This window comes from Lepisma saccharinum, chromosome 16, assembly GCF_977018435.1.
Source record: "Lepisma saccharinum chromosome 16, izLepSacc3.1, whole genome shotgun sequence".
NCBI lineage: Eukaryota > Metazoa > Arthropoda > Insecta > Zygentoma > Lepismatidae > Lepisma > Lepisma saccharinum.
In genome coordinates, this window is record NC_139244.1 from 4,577,228 (window position 1) to 4,598,007 (window position 20,780).

General features: G+C 37.4%; 2 protein-coding genes across 4 annotated transcripts in view; both read left to right on the forward strand.

The window, feature by feature from the left end:
* fusl (transmembrane protein fuseless) overlaps positions 1 to 20,780 on the forward strand; it is a 362,638-nt gene that overhangs the window by 284,538 nt on the left and 57,320 nt on the right. The gene's annotated exons all lie outside the window — the stretch shown is intronic.
* The window catches only part of LOC146000212 (DDB1- and CUL4-associated factor 8-like), a 35,363-nt gene continuing 23,221 nt past the window's right edge, over positions 8,639 to 20,780 (forward strand). Inside the window, exons 1-2 of one of the 3 annotated variants that reach the window (XM_083137607.1) lie at positions 8,639 to 8,727; positions 17,932 to 18,823. In XM_083137607.1, the coding sequence (XP_082993733.1) occupies positions 18,048 to 18,823 (776 nt within the window). In that variant the 5' untranslated portion in view covers positions 8,639 to 8,727; positions 17,932 to 18,047. The other 2 variants (XM_083137608.1, XM_083137606.1) reach the window with 2 other exon arrangements.

Genomic DNA, 20,780 nt, shown 5'->3' on the forward strand with positions numbered 1-20,780 from the left:
TTGTGATTGTCCATTCATCAATTTCACCCATCCTCATCTTTGCGATTGCGATTAGCTCTCTCCCTCTCTCAATATGTCATTTATTGTCTCACATATTTTGTCCCATGCTGTACTTTTCAAATATCTCCCTCTCATATTCAAAATAAACCAAATCAATTAGTTCAATGTAAACCTGCAATAAACTTGAAATTGTTGCCCCAAAGTGGACATCAAAGATTTGTTTTTTTTTTTGTCTTCAGTGTAGTTAACCAATACCCTGATATAGCACTTTTATTGTATTTCAGATTCAAGTTGTCATGGCTTGAATCGGAAAAAAAGAGTGAGGCACGCAGGTGGATGGAGAAAGCTGTATCTCATGATACAAAGGAAAGTTCAGCTTCTCGGAATGAAGAGAAGCAGCTAGACGATTTTGAAGATTTTTTCAAGTTTGAGCAAACGCAGTCGGAAACAGAACTACAAGAACTGTGCAGATTTCTAAAGGATGGTCCCAAACCTGTGGAGACACTGCACAGTTACAGTAGCAAGTTCAAAGAAATTTTCATAAAATTGAACACTGTTATGCCGTCAAGTGGAGCTGTTGAGCGTTTGTTTAGTGTTGGCGGAAACTTGTTTTCTAGCAGAAGGACACGGCTGACCGACCAGAACTTCGAAATGCAGCTGTTGCTAAAGTTCAACAGACAGTTGAATTTGGTTTAAAAAACTTGTATTGGACAAACCAAACATGCATGTTATACACAGTTAATAAAGTGATTTGTACATTCGCAATAGGACTTTCAATAGTGTTATAAAATTAATATCTTGTCTCATACCAAAAGTTTGTCAGCAACTAGCTTCAGGACAGATTTTCCTTAAAACTTTATTTTTTTTCCCCAAATATCTATTGTGAAAGTTTAGTATATAGAACAGTAATACAGAATCATTAACTTGAGTGTTGATATAGAATGCAATGAATGAGGGTGCTGCCCAATAGGTAGAGAGAAAAAAGTGGACAATAATGCTTAGTTGTGCTGAAGGCTAGTATCAAGATAAGGACATCCAGATGATAGATGTAATGATATTACAGATAATGTATGTATGCACACTTTAGTTATTTGATATCTGGATACATTGACAAATAAGTATGTAGAGGATGTATAATCAAGTACTATATTTGGATATTATACATCCAGGTGTATAGTTTACCAAGTACCTGAATAATTTTATTATCTATATATTAGGGCTAAGCCAATACTACTTCGAATCAATATCAGTGCCAACATACATCATTATGGCGATACTTGAAAAGATGTAATAATTCAAAGTAGGTCAGAATGTGTAATATTTTTTATGATACTGCCCCAGTGGAACTAGGCTATTGTCTTGAATATTGATTTTCACGCAAGATGATTGTTTGATCACCTCATTCATTTTACTCCCAATGTCTCTGGATATTTACCCTCTGCAGATTCTGGAAAAAGTATGTCAGCATCTATGATACCATTCAATGCATGGGACTCTGTATCAGTTCATTCCTACTATACATTCATGGTGCCGAAATGCTGTCAGGTAATCCAATGACTATACAAAGGTACCTAGACATCCAAATTGAGGATATTGGATTCCCACTATTCAAATTGCTAAAGATTTATTTATTAATTAAATGATTGATGTGTAGGAAATTTAGATATTGCTTGTCATAGTTCTCTGGGTTCATGCTCCTGATAATTCTCTTAGGAGTTTATGAAAAGATGCAATTGAAACTTTTTGTTCAAAATCCTTCCTTCATAATTTTTCATTAAAAAATTAATTGTTACCACCAAAAATGTTAAAACAAGTCAGATGGTAACTCAAAAAATATATCAATTGACTGGTATTGTGATAACTGCCTATTATCTAACTAACAGCTGGGAAGTTTCAAATTATAACTGCCTATTATCTAACTAACAGCTGGGAAGTTTCAAATTTCTTCATGACTTGTTTTTTGTTCATGCAGAAGTAGCGAAAAAGTAGCGAAGTAGCGAGTAGCGCACAGGAGTAGCGTAGCGAGCTACTTTTAGGTAAATGTAGCTGTAGCTAAGCTACATTTTGGAAAAGTAGCTGTAGCTGTAGCGAAGCTACTTTTAAAATGTAGCGTTCCAATCACTGATCATTACTTAATTCATGAAGACTTTCTTTACCAATCGTGGGTTTAAATGTCTCTTCTTTGCCAATCTGTGCATTACAGTCACCTAACAGAATTTTCATATCATACTGAGAAAATTTATCAAAGACCTGTTCTAACTCTGTATAAAAATCATCTTTAGTATTTTTTCATTCATTGTTTTCTGCCTAATTGGCAGGTTTTTCACTGCAATCTCCAGCTTTCCCTGTTCTCTGCCTTACGCTTCGTAATAGCATACGACCCAGTTAATTTAATATCATCCATAAGCTGATATCTCTTTCTTCCACGGACTTTTCTTCCTTCAACCATTCCCTCCAAGGCATCTCTTAGCAGGCAGTTTCTTCTTAGACAGTGTCCTAACCAGTTTCTTTTCCTCTTCTTGATGGTCTCCAGTATAGATCTTTTTTCACCAACTCTTTTCAGTACGGCTTCGTTTCTTACCTTGTCTGTCCATTTTACACGCTCCATTTTTCGCCATGTCCACATTTCAAAAGCTTCGAGTCGTTTCTCTTCATTTCTTCTCAACGTCCAGGTTTCTGCACCATATAGTGCTACACTCCACACAAAACATTTCACTAATCTCTTCCTTAGACCTATGTCCATGGGTCCACAAAAAACATTTTTTCTTCTATTGAAAGCTTCTTTTGCTATTGCGATTCTCATTTTCACTTCTTGGTTGCAGCTCATGTCACTGCTTATAGTGCATCCGAGGTACTTGAAGCTATCCACTTGCTGGATTCTTTCACTGTTTGCTCTCACATTAATATTCCTTGGTTTCCGTCCTATAACCATTGCCTTTGTCTTCTTTACATTAATCTTCATTCCATACTGCTCACATCTGCTGTTTAACTCTTCTAACATACTATTTATGGTTATTTCATCCTCAGCGAATAATGCCATGTCATCAGCAAATCTTATGCAGTTTATTAAGTTTATTAAGTTAAGTATTAGTATTATCATCATCTTTATCTTCCGTTGGTGCATGTATGTTTATTAAAATAATTTTACACCACCTACCCTGTAAAACTGCATATGATATCCTATCATTAATAAATTCTACTGTTTTAAGAGCCGAGATAATTCTATTCAAACGCTGAAGCAATAATAAAAGTGCACCTTACATTTGATTGCATCTTGGATTAAAAGAAATACGGTAATGCAAATTTGGCCTGTTATCGGGGTATCTACCAGTCAAGAAATGAACAGGTAGGTAAAATAAAAGTCAAGACTTGTAGCTATTTTATACAGTATAGTGAATTTACATTGTTGTAACTACTGGGATTTGATAAAATTGAATATTTGGAAATCTATTGAGTTGTGGTTTTTTCACTTCGTTTCTTAAGAATTGAATTCTTGTATGCGTGAAGTTTTCTAAAAATATTAAAGTAATGTGGCCATTCCCCATTCAGGATGATGTTTGAAGCATAATTGTTACATGCATTAAAGCAAGTCTAAGTCTCTTGTTAAAGTACAGCGTCAGTTTTCATCTTAACTGGCCTTGTGATAGGAGATTTTCATTGAATAAAAATATAATTTTCTTAATTTCCAGCTGTACCTAAGTAGGGGGCGATTAAATAAATGTTAAGAAAAAGGGGGAAACTGGGTCATGAAAAAGTCAAGAATTTTGGATTTGTTGTTTTACCCTGGTTGTTATTTTTACGAATTCTTCTGAATTTCACCACTTGTTACACCCATGTAACAAAAAAGTACAACAAATATCTGAAACTTGTGAGTATTCTGTGATTCGATAATACTCTAGCAAAGAAAAGGATGCTCTGTGAAGTGGTATTAAGTTGATCCATGGACCATGCCATGCATTGACTTCACAATACACAGTGAACACCAAAATTTTGGATAGCTTATTGTCATATTGAAATCAATTGGTTCTTTGTTTGATTTCTGATGAAAGCTCATTGCATAGTAGTCTGGATTTTACTTTAAACTCTACATAAGTCTCATATATATCTTTGTAATTGGAACTATTGGTTCTGTTAAGGATCTTTTGCTAAATAAATAAATATATATGGATATATTGGGAATTCTATCACTTTTGTTCTGCAGCAAGTATACAAGGGGTTAAGAATAGGTAAATATTAAAAACATTTTTTTTTCCATTTCAATGCTCAGTGTAGTGCTGTGAAATATTAAATGTGTAATATTTGTGAAAAGTAACACAACAAATGAGGGAAAATAATGCTGCTTTTTGCTTTTAAAAAAATGTCTCGTGTCTGTACTAATATCTGGATGTTGGGTAACTTGCAGAGTGTATGTAATCATAGGCATTTTGCATTAACACCTATGTAAAAATGCTTTCTTTGTGAATGAATTCGGCACATATTCAAACATTGTACTATAAATTACAAATCAACCAGTGTTGGAGTGCTAATGTACCAACGAACTCTAGTAACCAATGGAAGATGCAAAGGCAATTGTTTTAATTTAAATTGCTTTTTCCTGCTATGTATCAGCTGCAGTTACAGCCATCTTAGAAACAGTCAAAAGAGGAAAGTATGTTGTTATTTGATAATTGAATGCCATTTTCTTACCTTTTTAAGGTTAATCAGGATGATACCCTGTTCTAGTTGGCAGGACGTCCGACTGTCACGTGGGAGACTTTTCCGGCCTTGTCGCCACATATAGCGGCTCTGGGGCTCAAGGCAGCTTGAGCATGTTGCTGATCACACCAAGGTCCGTAGCTAGAATTGATCTTCAGGGGGCTTTGTAAAGCAAGTCCCTTTTCAAAAGTTGAACAGTATTAAGGTAAATTATGTGTGAGGGGGGGGGGGTGCTCATAAAGCTACATAAAATTTAGAAATCTACAATACTACATTTTTTCTTAAAACAAAGGTTGAAGTGTTAATTGGCTGCTACTGAAATCATCCCTTACGCACTCCATACTACTTTTGATGATACAGATATTTATATCACACAAAAGAAAATGCACAATATTCAATCATAGTGCCTACAGTACATTCAACCACAGGCTGAAGCTCTAAAACCCCTTCGTTCCCAAGACGTGCGAGCTGTTGACCTTTGATGCAGATGTGGAAGGAATGTGGATGATGACGTCAGTGTCTCAGATTTGAGAGGCCGCAACAGGGCAACAAAGTTACAGATAAAGAAGCTCCCCTGTGAAAGAACCTTCTAGAGTCTACAAGATGAACGAATGTAAGAGCAAAGTAATATCTGCTGTCTTCATTTTCACTCTTCACTGCAGACAAATTATACAAAATAGTTTTACCTAATGTCAAGGGGGCTGATGGCAGTGAACTCCCCTTGCTACGGGCCTGATCACACCACCTCTAAAATGGCCGAGATCGAGAATGTGTCTGACAGCACCCCCTAAATATGCCTTCATGGCATGGTGCTACACGCACAGGGAACTTTACTTAACCTTGCATGATGACTAGACGAAGCAATGTCCAGATCAAAACTGCATGACATGGTCCATAATGCAATTGAAATGTGAAGAATTGCTAACCACTGCATGGGGGAAGGCTGACATGTTGGATAAGTGGATACCAGCTGATTTACCTAAACTGAAACTTTTACATCACATTTCATGTATGAAGTCAAACTACAGGAATTGTGTGATTTCAAATGCCAAGAGTACTGGGAACTTTGGCATCCACTGCCTTACCTATTGCTCAAAGTTGGAAGACTTGGTGGATATTACCCTCCAGTTTAAAAAAAAAAAAAAAAAATCGTAAAGCATCCCCCAAGCTAAGAATTTGCTTTTCGATCACTGGCCTTAGAACTGTGACATTAATTCAACTGATATGGGCAGGGCTCGAAGTGAGCCAGAATTTATTACATTAATTCTTGTAAACAATAGATGAAGAGGTATTATATGTTATAACTTCTCCCACTGCCACTGTAAATCTAACAATCCAATGAATAAACAAAGGAAAAGGAAAAAAAACCTATGTTCTCAAGGTGTTCCAAGTTCGAGTTCCTTTGTAGGTACATTGCACAGTGGTTCGGATCAAAATTTAAACTGTAGGCCCAGTTCGGATTAGCCTATATGAACAAAGTTGATTTAAATCTAACATTAAAAAATATTCTCGAGCCTATTTAACTTGGTGATAAAAGACAGAATATTCGACTCTTAAAATATATTAGCCATAATAATATATATGAAAACCTGCCAGTTAGGAGATACCCTATCCACACCTGCTTCTAGATGCAGGGCACTGGAAAGCAGAAACGTTCAAGTTTTTGACAATGATGCAAGGAGTCCCTCGGGCCTAGGCGAAGGGAAGACGAGAGAACAAATGGCAGTCTAGTTCGTGAGTTTGCTGGGTTTTTCTCATCTTGGTTGGCTGTATGTAAGGAAATATTACATTTTATTTTATATTAAAGAAAATACATATACAATGTATAACTTATTGTCACTTTTTTATACATGTAATTTTTTTATCATTCTTCAATTCTCTTGTATTCATTTTTCATCCTCCATTGACAAGGGTTGGTTGCAGGAGTGACCCATGAGACCGAAACACACAAATTGGCATTTTCATTATCACAGCATGTAGATGCAAACAAGTGATTCATGAACAAAATAAATCAATGTTCATAAATACGATTATAATTATTACATTTTGTGTGTGTCTGTGTCTTACCCAACAGTACGCTATATCCAGGCCCATAGGCAGGATTTGATTTCGGGAGGGGAGCATTCCTTATTAGCAGTATATTACAAATGATTATAGAAAATGTTTAAACTTGATAAGGAAGTAAAATTAATTACCACAATACACTATTTAAATTAGATATATAGGACTTCCCCTATGCTGCAGTGGTAGCATCGTCGCCTTGTAATCAAGGGGTCCCAGGTTTGATACCCGGTGGAGGCACAAGTGGTTCGGATCCATGGGCGTCCGGAAGGGGGGGCCGCGGCCCCCCCCTGGAAAATGAAAGTCAACCAAAAATTATGTATTTCACACTTATAATTTCATTTTAGCCACAATAATGTGTGTTAATTATTGCATGAACACCATAAATTCAAATTTCAGCAAGGTTTTTTTTAGGGAACAACACTATTTTGGGGGAAAATGTGCCTTGTTTGCCCCCCCTGGAAAAAATACCTTCCTTGCCCCTCCCTGGAAAAAATCCTGTGGACGTCCATGTTCGGATCCCACTTTAAACTGTAGGTCCAGTCCCGATTAGCCTTCCTGTGCATAAACTGGACTTAAAACACCAACTCAATCAATAAATTAGATATATGTAGGATTTCGAGGGGGTTTCAGTCCCCTTAGCCTTCCCCCCTGACCGTTCCGGCACCTTTTTATAGGTGATTCATTTATTAACATAATCGTAATGTTCTGGGTAGTTCTTATGATGAACACAAGGACAAACGAAATTCGGAACCTTTCTTCGCAGTAAAAAACCACTGATTATTTCTGTATGTACGAAATTTAAGATATGATTAAAAACAAAGCTCTAAATATATATATATATATATATATATTTCAAACATTCCGAGTCTGTACACGGCTTGAAGGAAATGTCCTTTGGTTGGGAAAAGTACAGAATTTCCCGACACAGGATCTCGATACGGAATAAGAAATGCAATCTCTAAAGTAAAGTTTAAAAAAAAGAAGTAAAGTGCTCCCCTGTGCTTTGCACCACGCCATGAAGGCGTATGGGGGTGTGGGGTTAGGGCCCCACACTTTCTTCATCTCGGCCGATCAAGCCAATCTCGGCAATCTCTATCTAACCTTGGAAAATTAAACGCTTTTAATACACAATCATTCGAAATGTCCCAACTTTTTGTAATGCTGAAAATCTAGGAGTAAGTTCTTGAAGCTGGGATGGTGAGCGGATTTCTTTTTTGCCCTATGCTCGATGGAACTGACATTTCGAAATCCTCCTCCTTTGCATTTTTAAGGACCCTTTCAAGTGGGTGTGGAGGCAGCTGCCGCTAATGCGGTCATGGCATACATTTAGTAAATTCAGACATTTACCGTAGATTCTTGCGTATATTATACTACATTAACTATATTTTCAAGATAATTTATGCAATGCCATTTTATAGTTGTATACGTAACGTAGTTAGTTGGGGTGCCCAGTGTTTTCGAAAGGGAAAGGGTTACGTAAGTATACTTTTAAATAGTCATTCTTCATTTTTGCCTACATTTCTTGCCTTTGACGTTCTATTTTTGGGAATACTGGGCGAAAGGGTTTATGACCCCCACCCCCTTGGGCATGTCATTGAGTAGAGTATGAGTACGTATGTACAGTCAAGAGTAAATTGCCGTTTTTAGGAATTCGTTGAAAAGATGCTGGAATCCATACAACTTACACCCTATCTCGCATAACAACATTTCAGCATGTAAAATTTCGACTTTTTCCATTGTCCGCCAAGGCAGGAATTATTATTCTGTAATAACGGGAATTTTCTCCTGACTGTACATAAATTCAGTGCTCGCTTACTGGGCATTATCCGCTCATGTTAATCTTGACTCAAATATGAGGAGAGTCTATATCCAAAATAGAGCATAAAGTGTCGAACAACATCAAATAGCTGTAGGAACGAAATGTTGGCCGGTTTCTGCTGATGGAAAAGAAATTGAAGATTCTTATTGGTATGAGCGAAGGGATTTCCTAAACAAGACAATTCTGTCTGTTGGACACATCATCAAAACTGTACATATGGCTTCGGGTAAAATCAGTGAGGGACGTTTGTGCAATGACAAGTTGTTTCAACGATAGTGAAACAGCTGGCCTGCAGATATTATGCACTGTCTATCCTTTAGCAGGCTACTCTATTTTGGGGATCAATATGGCTGTCGTTGCACAAGGAAGAACTTTGTTTTCATTCGGGTGTTGCATGCTAACATTAAACTTGTTGCAGTTGAGGTCAGTATACACAAGGAAGGTGTTGTTTAGGGCGTTTTGTTGCAGAGAGAATTCAGTTCTACATGTCAGTGCTATTTAGTCTAACAGACGAGTTGCTTATATTGAAGTGCGTATGCGGGAGTTGACAAGACAATTCACTGTTCTTTTACTTGTAAGTTTGTAAAGATGTCATTTCGGTTCCGTGATAGGCTATACGTTCTGTAATATGTTATGAAACAATTAAATTTTCGATATATGCAAATAAAGGACAATACTATTCTAAACGGTACTTTTTAAAAAGTAAAATTATCACATAAGCGCTTCGTTTTGTGCGTGTAGAGAATGTGTGTGTCGCTGTTGTTAAATTCGCACATTATTCTTGGCCAAGAATGGTGTGTTAATACGCAGAATCTGAGTTTTGAACGTATAAGAATTTTATTCGATATTGGTAGGTGAAATTGAGTTAGATTTGTAATATTCTGTACATAAAACATTGCTCGATCTCAACATTTTTTTACGTCGTTATAACTTTGGGTGTCACCCTTTTATGTGCATGGCCATTGAATTTAAACCTAACCTAACCTTACCTGACCAATTTCCATTGCACTTATTTTTTTGTGGTCCTCGAAAAACTTAGTCTTGTTTATTTATAGGTTACGTACATGTCTTCATGATGCATTATTTTACTGTAGATATTTTCTATTCCTAATAAAGTTGAGATGTAAAGGGAAGTCTAGTACACACTGGACTGCATTCTCGCAAACTGAGGCTATGGTATTGGAATGTAGAGCCAGCATAATCCTCTGGGGCCTGCTATTTTAGGGCCATGATTTGATTTTCCATTATTCAAGTTCATTTTATCACTTTTCATCCTTATTTTTTGCAATTAGAAGAATGTGTCGGAAACATGAGTAAAGTAACCAATCAATCAACAAAGCAAGAAACCTGAACATTATAGTTCTCTGTTTGCTTTAACTTGTGGCAACAATAATAGATTTGGTAATTATGTGATATCGCCTGAACACCTTGCACTCGTTTATTTAGTTAATTTTAGCATTGATACTTACCTATTCTGCATTGCGGAAGATTCTTTAAGGTGAAGTTATGCCTTTTTCCATAAAATAGTGTCAACTTTTCATATTACGAGTCATTATTTGTCTTCCTTGTTCCGCTTGGGTAACAGACAATAGCATGTACAATGCACAGACAATGCACTCGTCATGGATCGTCGCATGTCATGCTTGTGTTTTGTCGATTTGGAGTGCGTATGCAGTGTTTCATAACCGAAAAATACCTACTTTCGTGTTCATTATGTCATCACAAACCATTGACGGCTGTAGCACCACAAACCATTGATGGATAGCCCCAAAAACCATTCACGATAGCCCCACGAACCATTGACGGATAGCCCCAAGGACCATTTCCGGCAAGATTAGGTTATAACTTGACAAGTTAGACAAGACGTTGAAAATAGCTGTTGCGCATCTCACACCACATTTCCCCTTTCCATTCTCCGCAGCGACGTTGGTTCACAGTGTTGCAACCTGGAGGGAGCGGAATGGTCTGAGGATTTTCAATGAAATTTGTATTCGCTTTTTCGTGGGCTGTTTTCTACCTGTCGGAGTACAGAAATTCAACTCACCTTTCGCCAACAACTCTTTTCCTTCTTTTAAAACTTGGCCTCCCCGATGGTGCAGTGGTAGCGTTGTCGCCTTGTAAGCAAGGGGTCCCGGGTTCGATTCCCGGTGGAGGCACATAGTGCTTCGGATCCCACTTTAAACTGTAGGTCCAGTCTCGATTAGCCTTACTGTGCATAAAGTGGACTTAAAACAACAAATCAATCCAATTCTTTGAAAACTTGAGAAACCATCCACTTAGATACTCCCGTGGTGGCGCTTGTGGACTAGACAACATTATACTTAAGTTTATGTAACTCCTTCTGATTTCGTAAATATGTTGCAACATTGTAAACAATTTATTTGGCCTGTCCTCTAAGGGGCTTTCCAGAGCAGATTGTGGATTTCGTTGGACCCGGCATGATTTGATTTTTGCATTTCAAAAATATGCAGCCAAGAGTAGAGAGCAAGAACATTTCAATGCTGTAAAAAGGAACACAGGCAAGCATGTTATCAGATTGCCTTCTCGAAGCAATTGTTGTACGATAAACAAAAGAACCCCCACTCCACTCGGCTTTAATAAAAAAACCAGGCCACTGCTCGATGTTGCATTCAGAAAATGGAAGTCATTCACCCAGTAGTTTCTCTTCGTTATAAACCTTAACGCTCGTGCGTAATACTACAGTTTATGATCTGCACACCGCATGAATTTTCAAAGACCAGGTTAAATCAAAGGAACCACTGATAAACTGATATGAGCCGGCATAGTCAATCTACGCAGTAAAAATCGTTTGTCATATTTGTTTTAGCTTAATTTTGCTGAGTTGGCACCACTCGTACTTTCAAGGCCAGACTAGTAGAAGAGTGGTGGGGAGGATGACGTAATAGGAACTGCTCCGCAGTGATCTGCGCATATCGGGACTTAACTTGTCAGGCTATAGGTAAGCATAGTTAAAAAAAAAGAAGAAAAAATCTCGTAAAGAAAGGAACGTTTGGAAACACTGGCGAGCCCACGTGACTTTCGATGCTCGCGCCATCTGCAGGTACATAATGGAAACAACGGCATAATGTTGTCGCTTTACAGAAAATGCAAGTTCCTTACATAAAAAGTGATTATTTCTTGTTCTGCAGCATTCTGTGGTGAAGTTTTCGGTTTCCGCCAAAGAAAATATCTCTAAGAACTTCGATAATGCTACAGAAACTGATTTAAGTAATTAGTTTCTCCTGTAAATTTGAAGAAATCCATTCGGGTGATATCACATATTTACCATAGATTGTTTAGATATTTGATAATTTTTGGCTTATGTTTGTAAGGTTCAGGGTGAGATATGCAAAGAAGGTGGTGCTTGTAATAATACACTGTAGCTTTTGTGAAACCATTGGTAAAATTAGCGTGTGTTAGTTATTCTAACAAGTTAAGGGCTAAACAGTATGTAAAACAGTTTGTGCATTGGATTGTGTGGCATAGAAGTATGGATTACATTGCAACTATTTTCTAGTTGTTTCTTCAGTACTATACAAAAAGCGTTTACAGGCTTACATACAATAACCTCTTTGTATATGCAAGGAAAGGATGGAACTTTAAACAGGGTTTATAAAACATGTAAGTTTTGTAAAAATTGTCTGGAAGGATTATTGAACTGAATTCCCATTCACTAGGTTAGGTGAGGACTTACATTGCATAAGCACCACAGACAGGCTATGTTTGTACGTAAAGGGCAGAAAGTTCTGGTCATTTTTTTTTAGCCTAGCATACTATGATGCCAGGCTTCCCAGGTTTGAATCCCAGCCTGGACCAGAGTGTTTTTTTTTTGTGAGTGTGCCTTCATCAATTTAATCAGATCATCACTCGTATTCATCTTCATAGTTAGGCCAAAGTGATAGATAAGCGAAGTAAAATTAAGCAAATTTTATTTAGCCTATCTGAAATGAACTCTTGATAGGTTAAAGAAATAGTAACAAAATGGATGCAGAATAATTTCATATTGTACATGTTATTGATGAACTAATAGTAAATTTTCACTGATATCAATAAGATACTGATATAAAATTTTTGGTAAAGGCTCCAAATGTTCATTGATTTTTGGCAAGTTTTATAAGAGTGTTAGAAACTGCTTTAGAATACTGGGAAGAATTGTGGGAGTAAGTTCAAAGCTTGGAGAAATTATGATTTGAAATGTAGGATTTTCATGTGATGTTTGAAGGGGGGGCCCAAGTTCCTTTTGTTTTATTGTGATTTCATCATGCTACGCATGCAATTTTTACATGATTCAATTTAGATTTACTTCTGTTAACACATACTGCGGAGTCTTAGCGATTACTTAATATTTTGTTCAATATATGCTTTCATAGTTAGGTTAGGCAGGTTAGGTTTGGTTCTCTTAGCATTAAAATAAAGTCCCTAAATGCATTCTACTAAGGTTCCGATTTACTTCTACATTAATTCCCAATAGTTTACGATACTTAGTTGCTTGTCAATGGAAAATATATTGTCCATGGGAAGTGTGCATGCTTGCATAAGGTAATTTTTAAATTGTTTTTTTCAACACATACATTTTTTTTAAAATCCAAACAGTGCTTATTACTTTAAGGAGGGTTCAAATTTCGTGTGACAACCATTGCCAGAATTCTACTATAATTAGTCTTCCTGTTAGGAGAATTTGAAAATAAATCATAAAACATTCGGAGCCAGTACCGAAGGGGGTTTTGTTCTCGAGACCAAAGATTACATGAGCAGCTAATGAAGCATTTAGAGATATTATTTTTAATACTGTGAACCCTAAACCTGTCCAATCTAAACGGAAGGATTTAGGCATAGTTTATTATTGCCAAGAACACTAAACTTGGCCTTCCGAGCCTAACAACAAGAGCATTTAATGATGAAATATCCGTTGGCACCCCACAAACGTGAAGTAGCTGACAGGGGCAGTCAGTATACAAGGTGACGGTAAACTAATTGGTGTATTAGATGACAGATTTTTTCTGTTGCTTTTGAGATGCTCCCATCAAGAGTAGAAGTGCATGTGTCTGCCGATTATACAATCAAAAATGCACATACATACATGCTACCCCTTTTAAAGGTCAAGCATGAGTGTTTAGAGATCATGGATAATTCAAATACAACTAGTTCCAGTTCAAATTTCTCCAGTTATAATAGTGTCTTAGATAATTGAAAGAATCATGCAAAATATACACAAACGTGCCTCATTGTTATAAATCTGTTTTTCTTGTTGTAACTTACTGAGGTTAATCTTATTTTTACAGAACCCCATAAACCATGCATTGCTTCTCTATAATGCATCTCTGAGAGCTCAAAACGACAGATAACATTCATACATAATACAATCTTCGTGAAGAATGCAAAATGTTCCACTTTGCTCATGTCCACTATTCCACTGCAGAAAAATAAACCTAATCAATTTTGAAAGAAGCAGGCTCGAAGTTAGTCATACTCATTACACAGGTCCTTCGATTGAGGTTTGAATTGAATCTGAACACTCTTCAAATGATTTTCTCATTTCTCATCATCATGAGTTGCTTGCATATTCCATATAATGCTATTTAGGTCTGGTTAGTTCTATACGCTCCTTCATGATCTTCCACAATTTGAGTTCTTTTTTTATTAAGGTTGTAGGGTACTCAAGTAAATTCAGTGCACATGTATACTTTCATATAAATGTTTCATACACTTTTGTTAATTTGGTAACAGTTTCATAGATCGGAGACACATTAAAATCGGATATTTTGTGTATCGCATGGTTCGTACTTACCAATTGTGTATTGCGGAACATAGTTCAAGGTGCCATTACACTTTTTACATGAAAACAAACACTTTTTCTACTAAAATAACGTATTTTTCTAAGTGCTACCGAATGCACGTAACTGTGCGATATCGCTTACTTTGCGAAATATATCGCTTCTTTTGTTTTTGAATATCATTGTTTCCAACCTTCTTCACCGAAAAATACCTACTATCGTGTTTGTCACGTGTGCAAATTGTACATTATGTACGGGTAGCTGACGGATAGCCCCACGAACCATTTCCGATAAGGTTAGGTTAGGCAAGCATAGTTTAAAAATAAAGGTATTGGAAACACTGACATGATTTCCCGGTCAAATAGATACCACGGTGAAAGAAAATACCTCGACTAACGTTGGAAACCTTAGAGAAACTCATTTCCGTAAGTAGTTTCTTCTTTAAAAATGAAGAAATGTGTCTCCGATGTATGAAACTGTTACGGTAATTTTTGACATTTTCAAACCTTTGAATAGACTATTGTTTTGAGCTTTGTCCATGAAAGTTACAGATAATAATGTGCCTGCACTATAATTTGACAATAGACTTATCAAAATATGATGCATGAGTTATGTTGGATGGACAGAGAGGGATAGATCATCTATTTAGTGGCCATGATAACTGCTGCAAATTTAGAATCATTTAGGTCAAATTATTTCTGCAGCTAGAAAATGTGTTTCAAGATGGTTGATGAAAAACTGATTTTCCCACTGTTGCAGGAGGCTCTATACTATGCTCTACATTGTTTTTTTATTTCTTTCAAAACTGTCTGGAATACAATATTTCATTGGTCCGCAATTTTGCAGTAAAGCTTTTGAAGTAATATTTCATGGATTGGGAGAGGAGGGGTGGTAAAATCAGAAGTGTTGTATCTATGATAACCACCAGAAGTGACCGCGGTGGCTCAGTCGGTGACTACCATGCTCAAGGTCCCGGGTTCGATCCCCGGCCGGTTCAAATCCGGGAACTTTTCTAACGTTGGACACCCAGCGTCGAATGACATGGAAACCCTGGGGGGTAAAGGCAGTCAGGGGCATGATGCTGATCACATCACCCCCACTTACGACCGGATCAAGAAAGTGTGGGCCGTTACCCCCACACCCCCTATACGCCTTCATGGCGTGGTGCTAAACACAGGCGAAAACTTTTTTTTTTACCATAAATGGAAAGCTTTTGAGTTATAATTTATATAATTGCAAGATATCTTGATGGATTGGTCTCACATTTGAGAAAAAATTGTCACCTTGTTAAAAGATAGTAGATGGCTGACCGGTTAAATGTGTCATTTGACTAGGTTGCATTCTCGTAGATTAAGAATCACAGGTTTCAGCAATGTTATGGCATCACTTGAGTTTTTAGTTTTTAATAAGAACTCTGTAATGTAGTGTGTTTTAGAAAGGGTGATAGTAAGTCACTAATTTTGAGACCAGGATAACTGCAGCAAATTTAGAGGTTTTTAGCTGAAACTAATCACACCAAGATACACCTCAGGAGTGATTTTGTTGTGAATTTACATTTGTTCAAAGCATTTCAAGATTGTAGATGAAAAATGAATTTTTCATATGCTGAAGTAGATTCCAAATACCTGAACTACATTTTTGGAGATTAAGGAAAGAAACACTTTTAAGAATTTTAGGGTGTCACTTAAGCTATAATTTGACAATAAATGTTTTGAATTATAGTGCATTTTTAGGGAGCATTGGGATCAAATTGGGGGTCACAAATGTTTTGACCATAGAAATTGTGATTTTCACATCAGCCAGGTACTTTGAAGGATATGTAAGGAAGAAATAGCCAGACAGTTAAATCTGGCAAACTTGTAATTTGGCATGGTTAATGCACGGAGGAAGTATTTATGCTTGCTTGAAACATCCAGAAAAAATTATGGGAAAACACAACAGTGATAGACTGTGAACAAAGTGTATTCAAGCAGATTTTAAACATTGTGTTGCATAGTATTTTTGGATCATTTAATAGTGTATGGCAGCTTGTAAGGAAATGAAATCAATGAGGTAAAAAATGTGTTTATAGCTGTAGCATAATTCATTCCAACTTAGGCACGTCACTGTATTCACAAAATAATTTTTCATAAACTGGAGTTCAGAATGGAATATTCACAAATAGTATTTACTAAAAATGTGCTGCATCTTGAAAAACAATATTTAAACATGCGTAAATTTGAGTATCATTGCAGGGGGGAAGATAGTAACAAACCTGATTGAATAAATTCAGTCTCACTAAAAAAAGTTAGTTATTGCTTTTTTTTCTGGAAACAATGTTTCCGACACTATTCAAGTTGATTTGTTATGTAACTGTGTAATTTGTTAATGTGTTCACCATAACAAAATTCAAAATTGTCTTATCTTCATAAATGCATCCAGGTATACACACATGCATTTATCTTATTTGATTGATTTGGTTTATTTTAATTCTCTTTTCTACCAAATTTGGCTAATCGCAAAGATGAGAATGAGTGAAGATATAGTGAAATTCATGCAGGGACATACAAAGAATACTCGTGCCCAGGCTGGGATTCAAACCCAGGACTTCTGGCATTAGAGGCATTTCTGTTGTAAAAATAAAATGTTGTCAGTCCTCACCTACAATTAAGTGCCAATTGGGGCCTCCCCGATGTTGCAGTGGTAACATCATTGCCTTGTAATCAAGGGGTCCCAGGTTTGATGCCCGTTGGAGACACATAGTGGTTCGGATCCTACCTTAAACTGTAGGTCCAGTCCCGATTAGCCTTACTGTGCATAAAGTGGAGTTAAAGCACCAAATTAACATTCAAATCAATAAGATCCAGTGTGGAGTACTGTTGTTAACTGTCGGGGAGAAAAAAAGCACTGGTTATAACATATTTTTACCCCACCATAGTCTGATCATAGGATGCACCAAAGTATGTGCCTCATCAGATAATGCAATCCTGAAAATTGATCACAAATCAACAGTATTAACTATTACACCATCCAGGAAGAGTAGAATCAAAACTGTTGGACAAAATATTTTAGAACAGAATATTTTACTAGAAATGTTAAATAGATTTTGATTCAGTCAACTATACCCTGTCCCAACTATCTCTGGGGCAAGGCCGCGCATAGCGTCAGAGAAGGAGAGGAAATCAAATGGGCAGAGCAAAGCAGTACACGCTGCTGTGATGTCTGGTAACTGCAGTTGTTTATGCCCCTCTACGCAATCCAGTTCTCTCTCACGACTGCATTGGTGGAGCCATCTCGCATCACTACTTGCACAGACTTGTTTTTGTTTGCCTGCTCCAGAGCTAAGTGGCACAGGATACAAAGGAAATTCAAGTTGAATGTTACGATGCATTACTACCAGGGGAAAAATGTATTTCATTTCTAAAATATATATTTTTAAACATAACCTGAAAAGAAAAACAGTTTTGCACAGGTTTAATTGGGTATTAGCTAAAAAAAAAAGAAAAGAACAGCCATGTTGGGTTTTATCAAAAAAATCTGGGTAAAATGCCAACCCTGGTTTCTTGACTTCTAGGATATAATTTTTCCTTCTCTTTTCAGGTAAATCCATGTCATTCTCAATCCAGAAGAGATGACTTGTGATGAGAAATGGCAAGCAGAACCAGTTGAACTAAACCTAACTTCCAGAATTAAGATTCGGTTATTTTAATATTTGCATGAAAATGGCAGCTGCCAGCCGCAAAAACCAGGAAGCTATGGAAATAGAAGAAGAAAAGCGAAATAATGACGAGGTGGAAAACAAAGCTCCGTCGTCTGTCTCAGAAGTTCCGGAAGGTGTCGTGAACGGAGAGAAAGGTGATGTGAATCACAGTGATGTCAAAGAGTGTGATAACGCGAGATCGAAGCGACAGATGAAGAAAGACGACAGTGGAATTTCCGTCGAGAAGTCTGAGAACAGTTCCGACGATGATAGTTTCAAGAAACAGAGGATCGTTGGAGTCCTGCATGCATTGGCAGCCGCATCCGAAGATAAATCTGGTCCTTCAGATGCGTTTCCAAAGCTCAAACCAAAGACAAAGAACCGGAATTATCGAAAGAAATCTCAAAGTGCCGGAGACGGAAGCTCCGATGACGAGAATAAGGAAGAGGCTTCGACTGTCCAGCAGACATCCGGGGTGACAAATCCTCAGGGAAGCAGCAGTCCAGATTCTGGGAACCAGGAGAGCAGTTCCGGACTGGATGTCGAAATGGAGGAATCTCAGGATAGTAAGGATGCATCTTCCCTTCCTGAACCAGACTGTGATAAACGAAAGCGACCCCGTCAGGCTGATGTGGACAGCGACAATGATTCCGATGCAGAGACTGAACGAGAAAAGGCGAAGTCTTCCGACAGTGAAGAGGAAGGCGACGATGAGGATGAGGTGACACCAAGTGTTCTTCTGAAGGAACGGCCAAAGCATAAGTGGTTCGTCATGCAGGAGGTGGTCAACAGGTGAGTAGGTTATCCAAAGATGCGCTGACCCCAGTTAGTTTGAGGCACTTTTTGACTCTCTCTGCACTCGCACATCTAGTTGGATACACTGTGCAACACTGACTCTTCTATTTGGTGTTTGCACTACGTTCTGGAGTCGTGTAATGTGTGGTGTGTGATGACTAGGGAGCAGAAGTTGATGACCTATAGAATGTTCTAAAAAATGACATAAAGAATGCAAAAAATGACCATTAAATTTGTTAGTTTCATGTTAAAAATTGAAATGAAAAGGAAATTAACCAAAGTTCAATCTTGCACCAAATGATACCACATGCACATTCAATTAAAGTATGCAACAAGGATTTCCAATGGAAACAACCGAATACTTTTAAAACAATTTTATTAAAAAGTCATAGATGAATGAATGGATTGGTGTAAAATGTGTTAATTTCCCACATCTTTGCCTGGTGATGTAGTGTGGTGTGTTTCTGTGGCACTGTAAAGAAAAAGAAATCCTGCGAGATATATATATATATATAGGCCTATGTTCACCTTGGTGGAAAGACTCAAGAATATTACCAAAATGAAAGAAGTGACAAAATATGACGAAACAATAAACCGAATATTGCCAAAAATGACGGGAAAATGCCGAAAATCGGGGAAAATGACCTAAAACCTGAAAATTTTCAAAAAAAATGCACTTTAAAATTACCTTTTTTGGGTTCTAGACGAAGTGTAATATTGTGTATATTTAATGGGCATCTTGTCCGAGATGTCAGAAAAAAAATGACATTTCATCAACTTCTGCAACCTAGTGATAACTAATCAAATGAACATTTAAAGCAGCAGACAGGCATTTGTTGAATCTTCTGAACTAGAACACTAGCTTTTTGTCTACATGATTGAAGGTAATTTTCTTGCATCAGTCTGACACCCGAATACACCTGGTGTCAAAAAGTGCAGCGAAATAGATGGGGCCACTATGTGACACCAAATCAATAAAGTAGACTACTCGGTTGTGCACTTGGTAACCAACTAGACCGCACACATTTTTGTGTGATATTACATATCTTTGTTGGCAATGTCTGTTGATCAGTGTGCTTATCTGAATTAAGATATTGCCACTGTGTATGTTTGCAGCATGTCAGAGTATGCGCACAAACTCTTGGCTGCTCCAAATTCCTGGATGTATGGTTTTGTGTATTCAGTCATGGGTACAATGAAAACAAGTATGGGGACTTACACTTTAATAACACGATTAATGTAAAATACACAGTGCGGCAATTTGAAATGGAGACTGGTGCTGTAAAAAATAAACAAGTGTTCATAGAAAGTTACTTACCTGGGATCATTCAAAGTAGGACCCTCCTGCATCCACACATTTTTGCACCCTGCCTACCAGTGCATGGAAGGATTGCTGGAATTCGTTTTGTGTAATGCTGTTTAAAATCCTTGTCGTAGCCCTCTTGAGAGTCAGTACATCATCAAAGTACGAACCTTTCAGTGCAGATTTTAGTTTAGGAAATAGATAATAATCACAAGGGGCCAGATCTGGTGAATAGGCAGGATACGACAATATACGGATTTTCTTTTGGATCAAAAAGTCCTTATTAATCACAGCCTTGTGACTTGGGGCATTGTCACAAAGCAGACACCTGCTGCCTTCATCCCGATACTCAACATCACATGTGTTATTCTTTGCATCAAACGTTTCATAACCTCAAGATAAAATACAGGAGTAAGAGTCTGTCTGTAATTTCGGTCTTTAGGAATGATTGTCCTCATTTTCTCAACCAATTCCGGTGTTCTCACCGTCCTTGCTGCATCCGGATACTCGTTATCTTCAATTGACTCCCATCCTTCACGTGAAACACCTGTGCCATTCAAATACATGCGTACGATTGTCCCCATGCACTTGGCTGCGATATGTAAATTGTTTCCATAACAGCTTTACCCAGGCATGCACAAAACATGATGC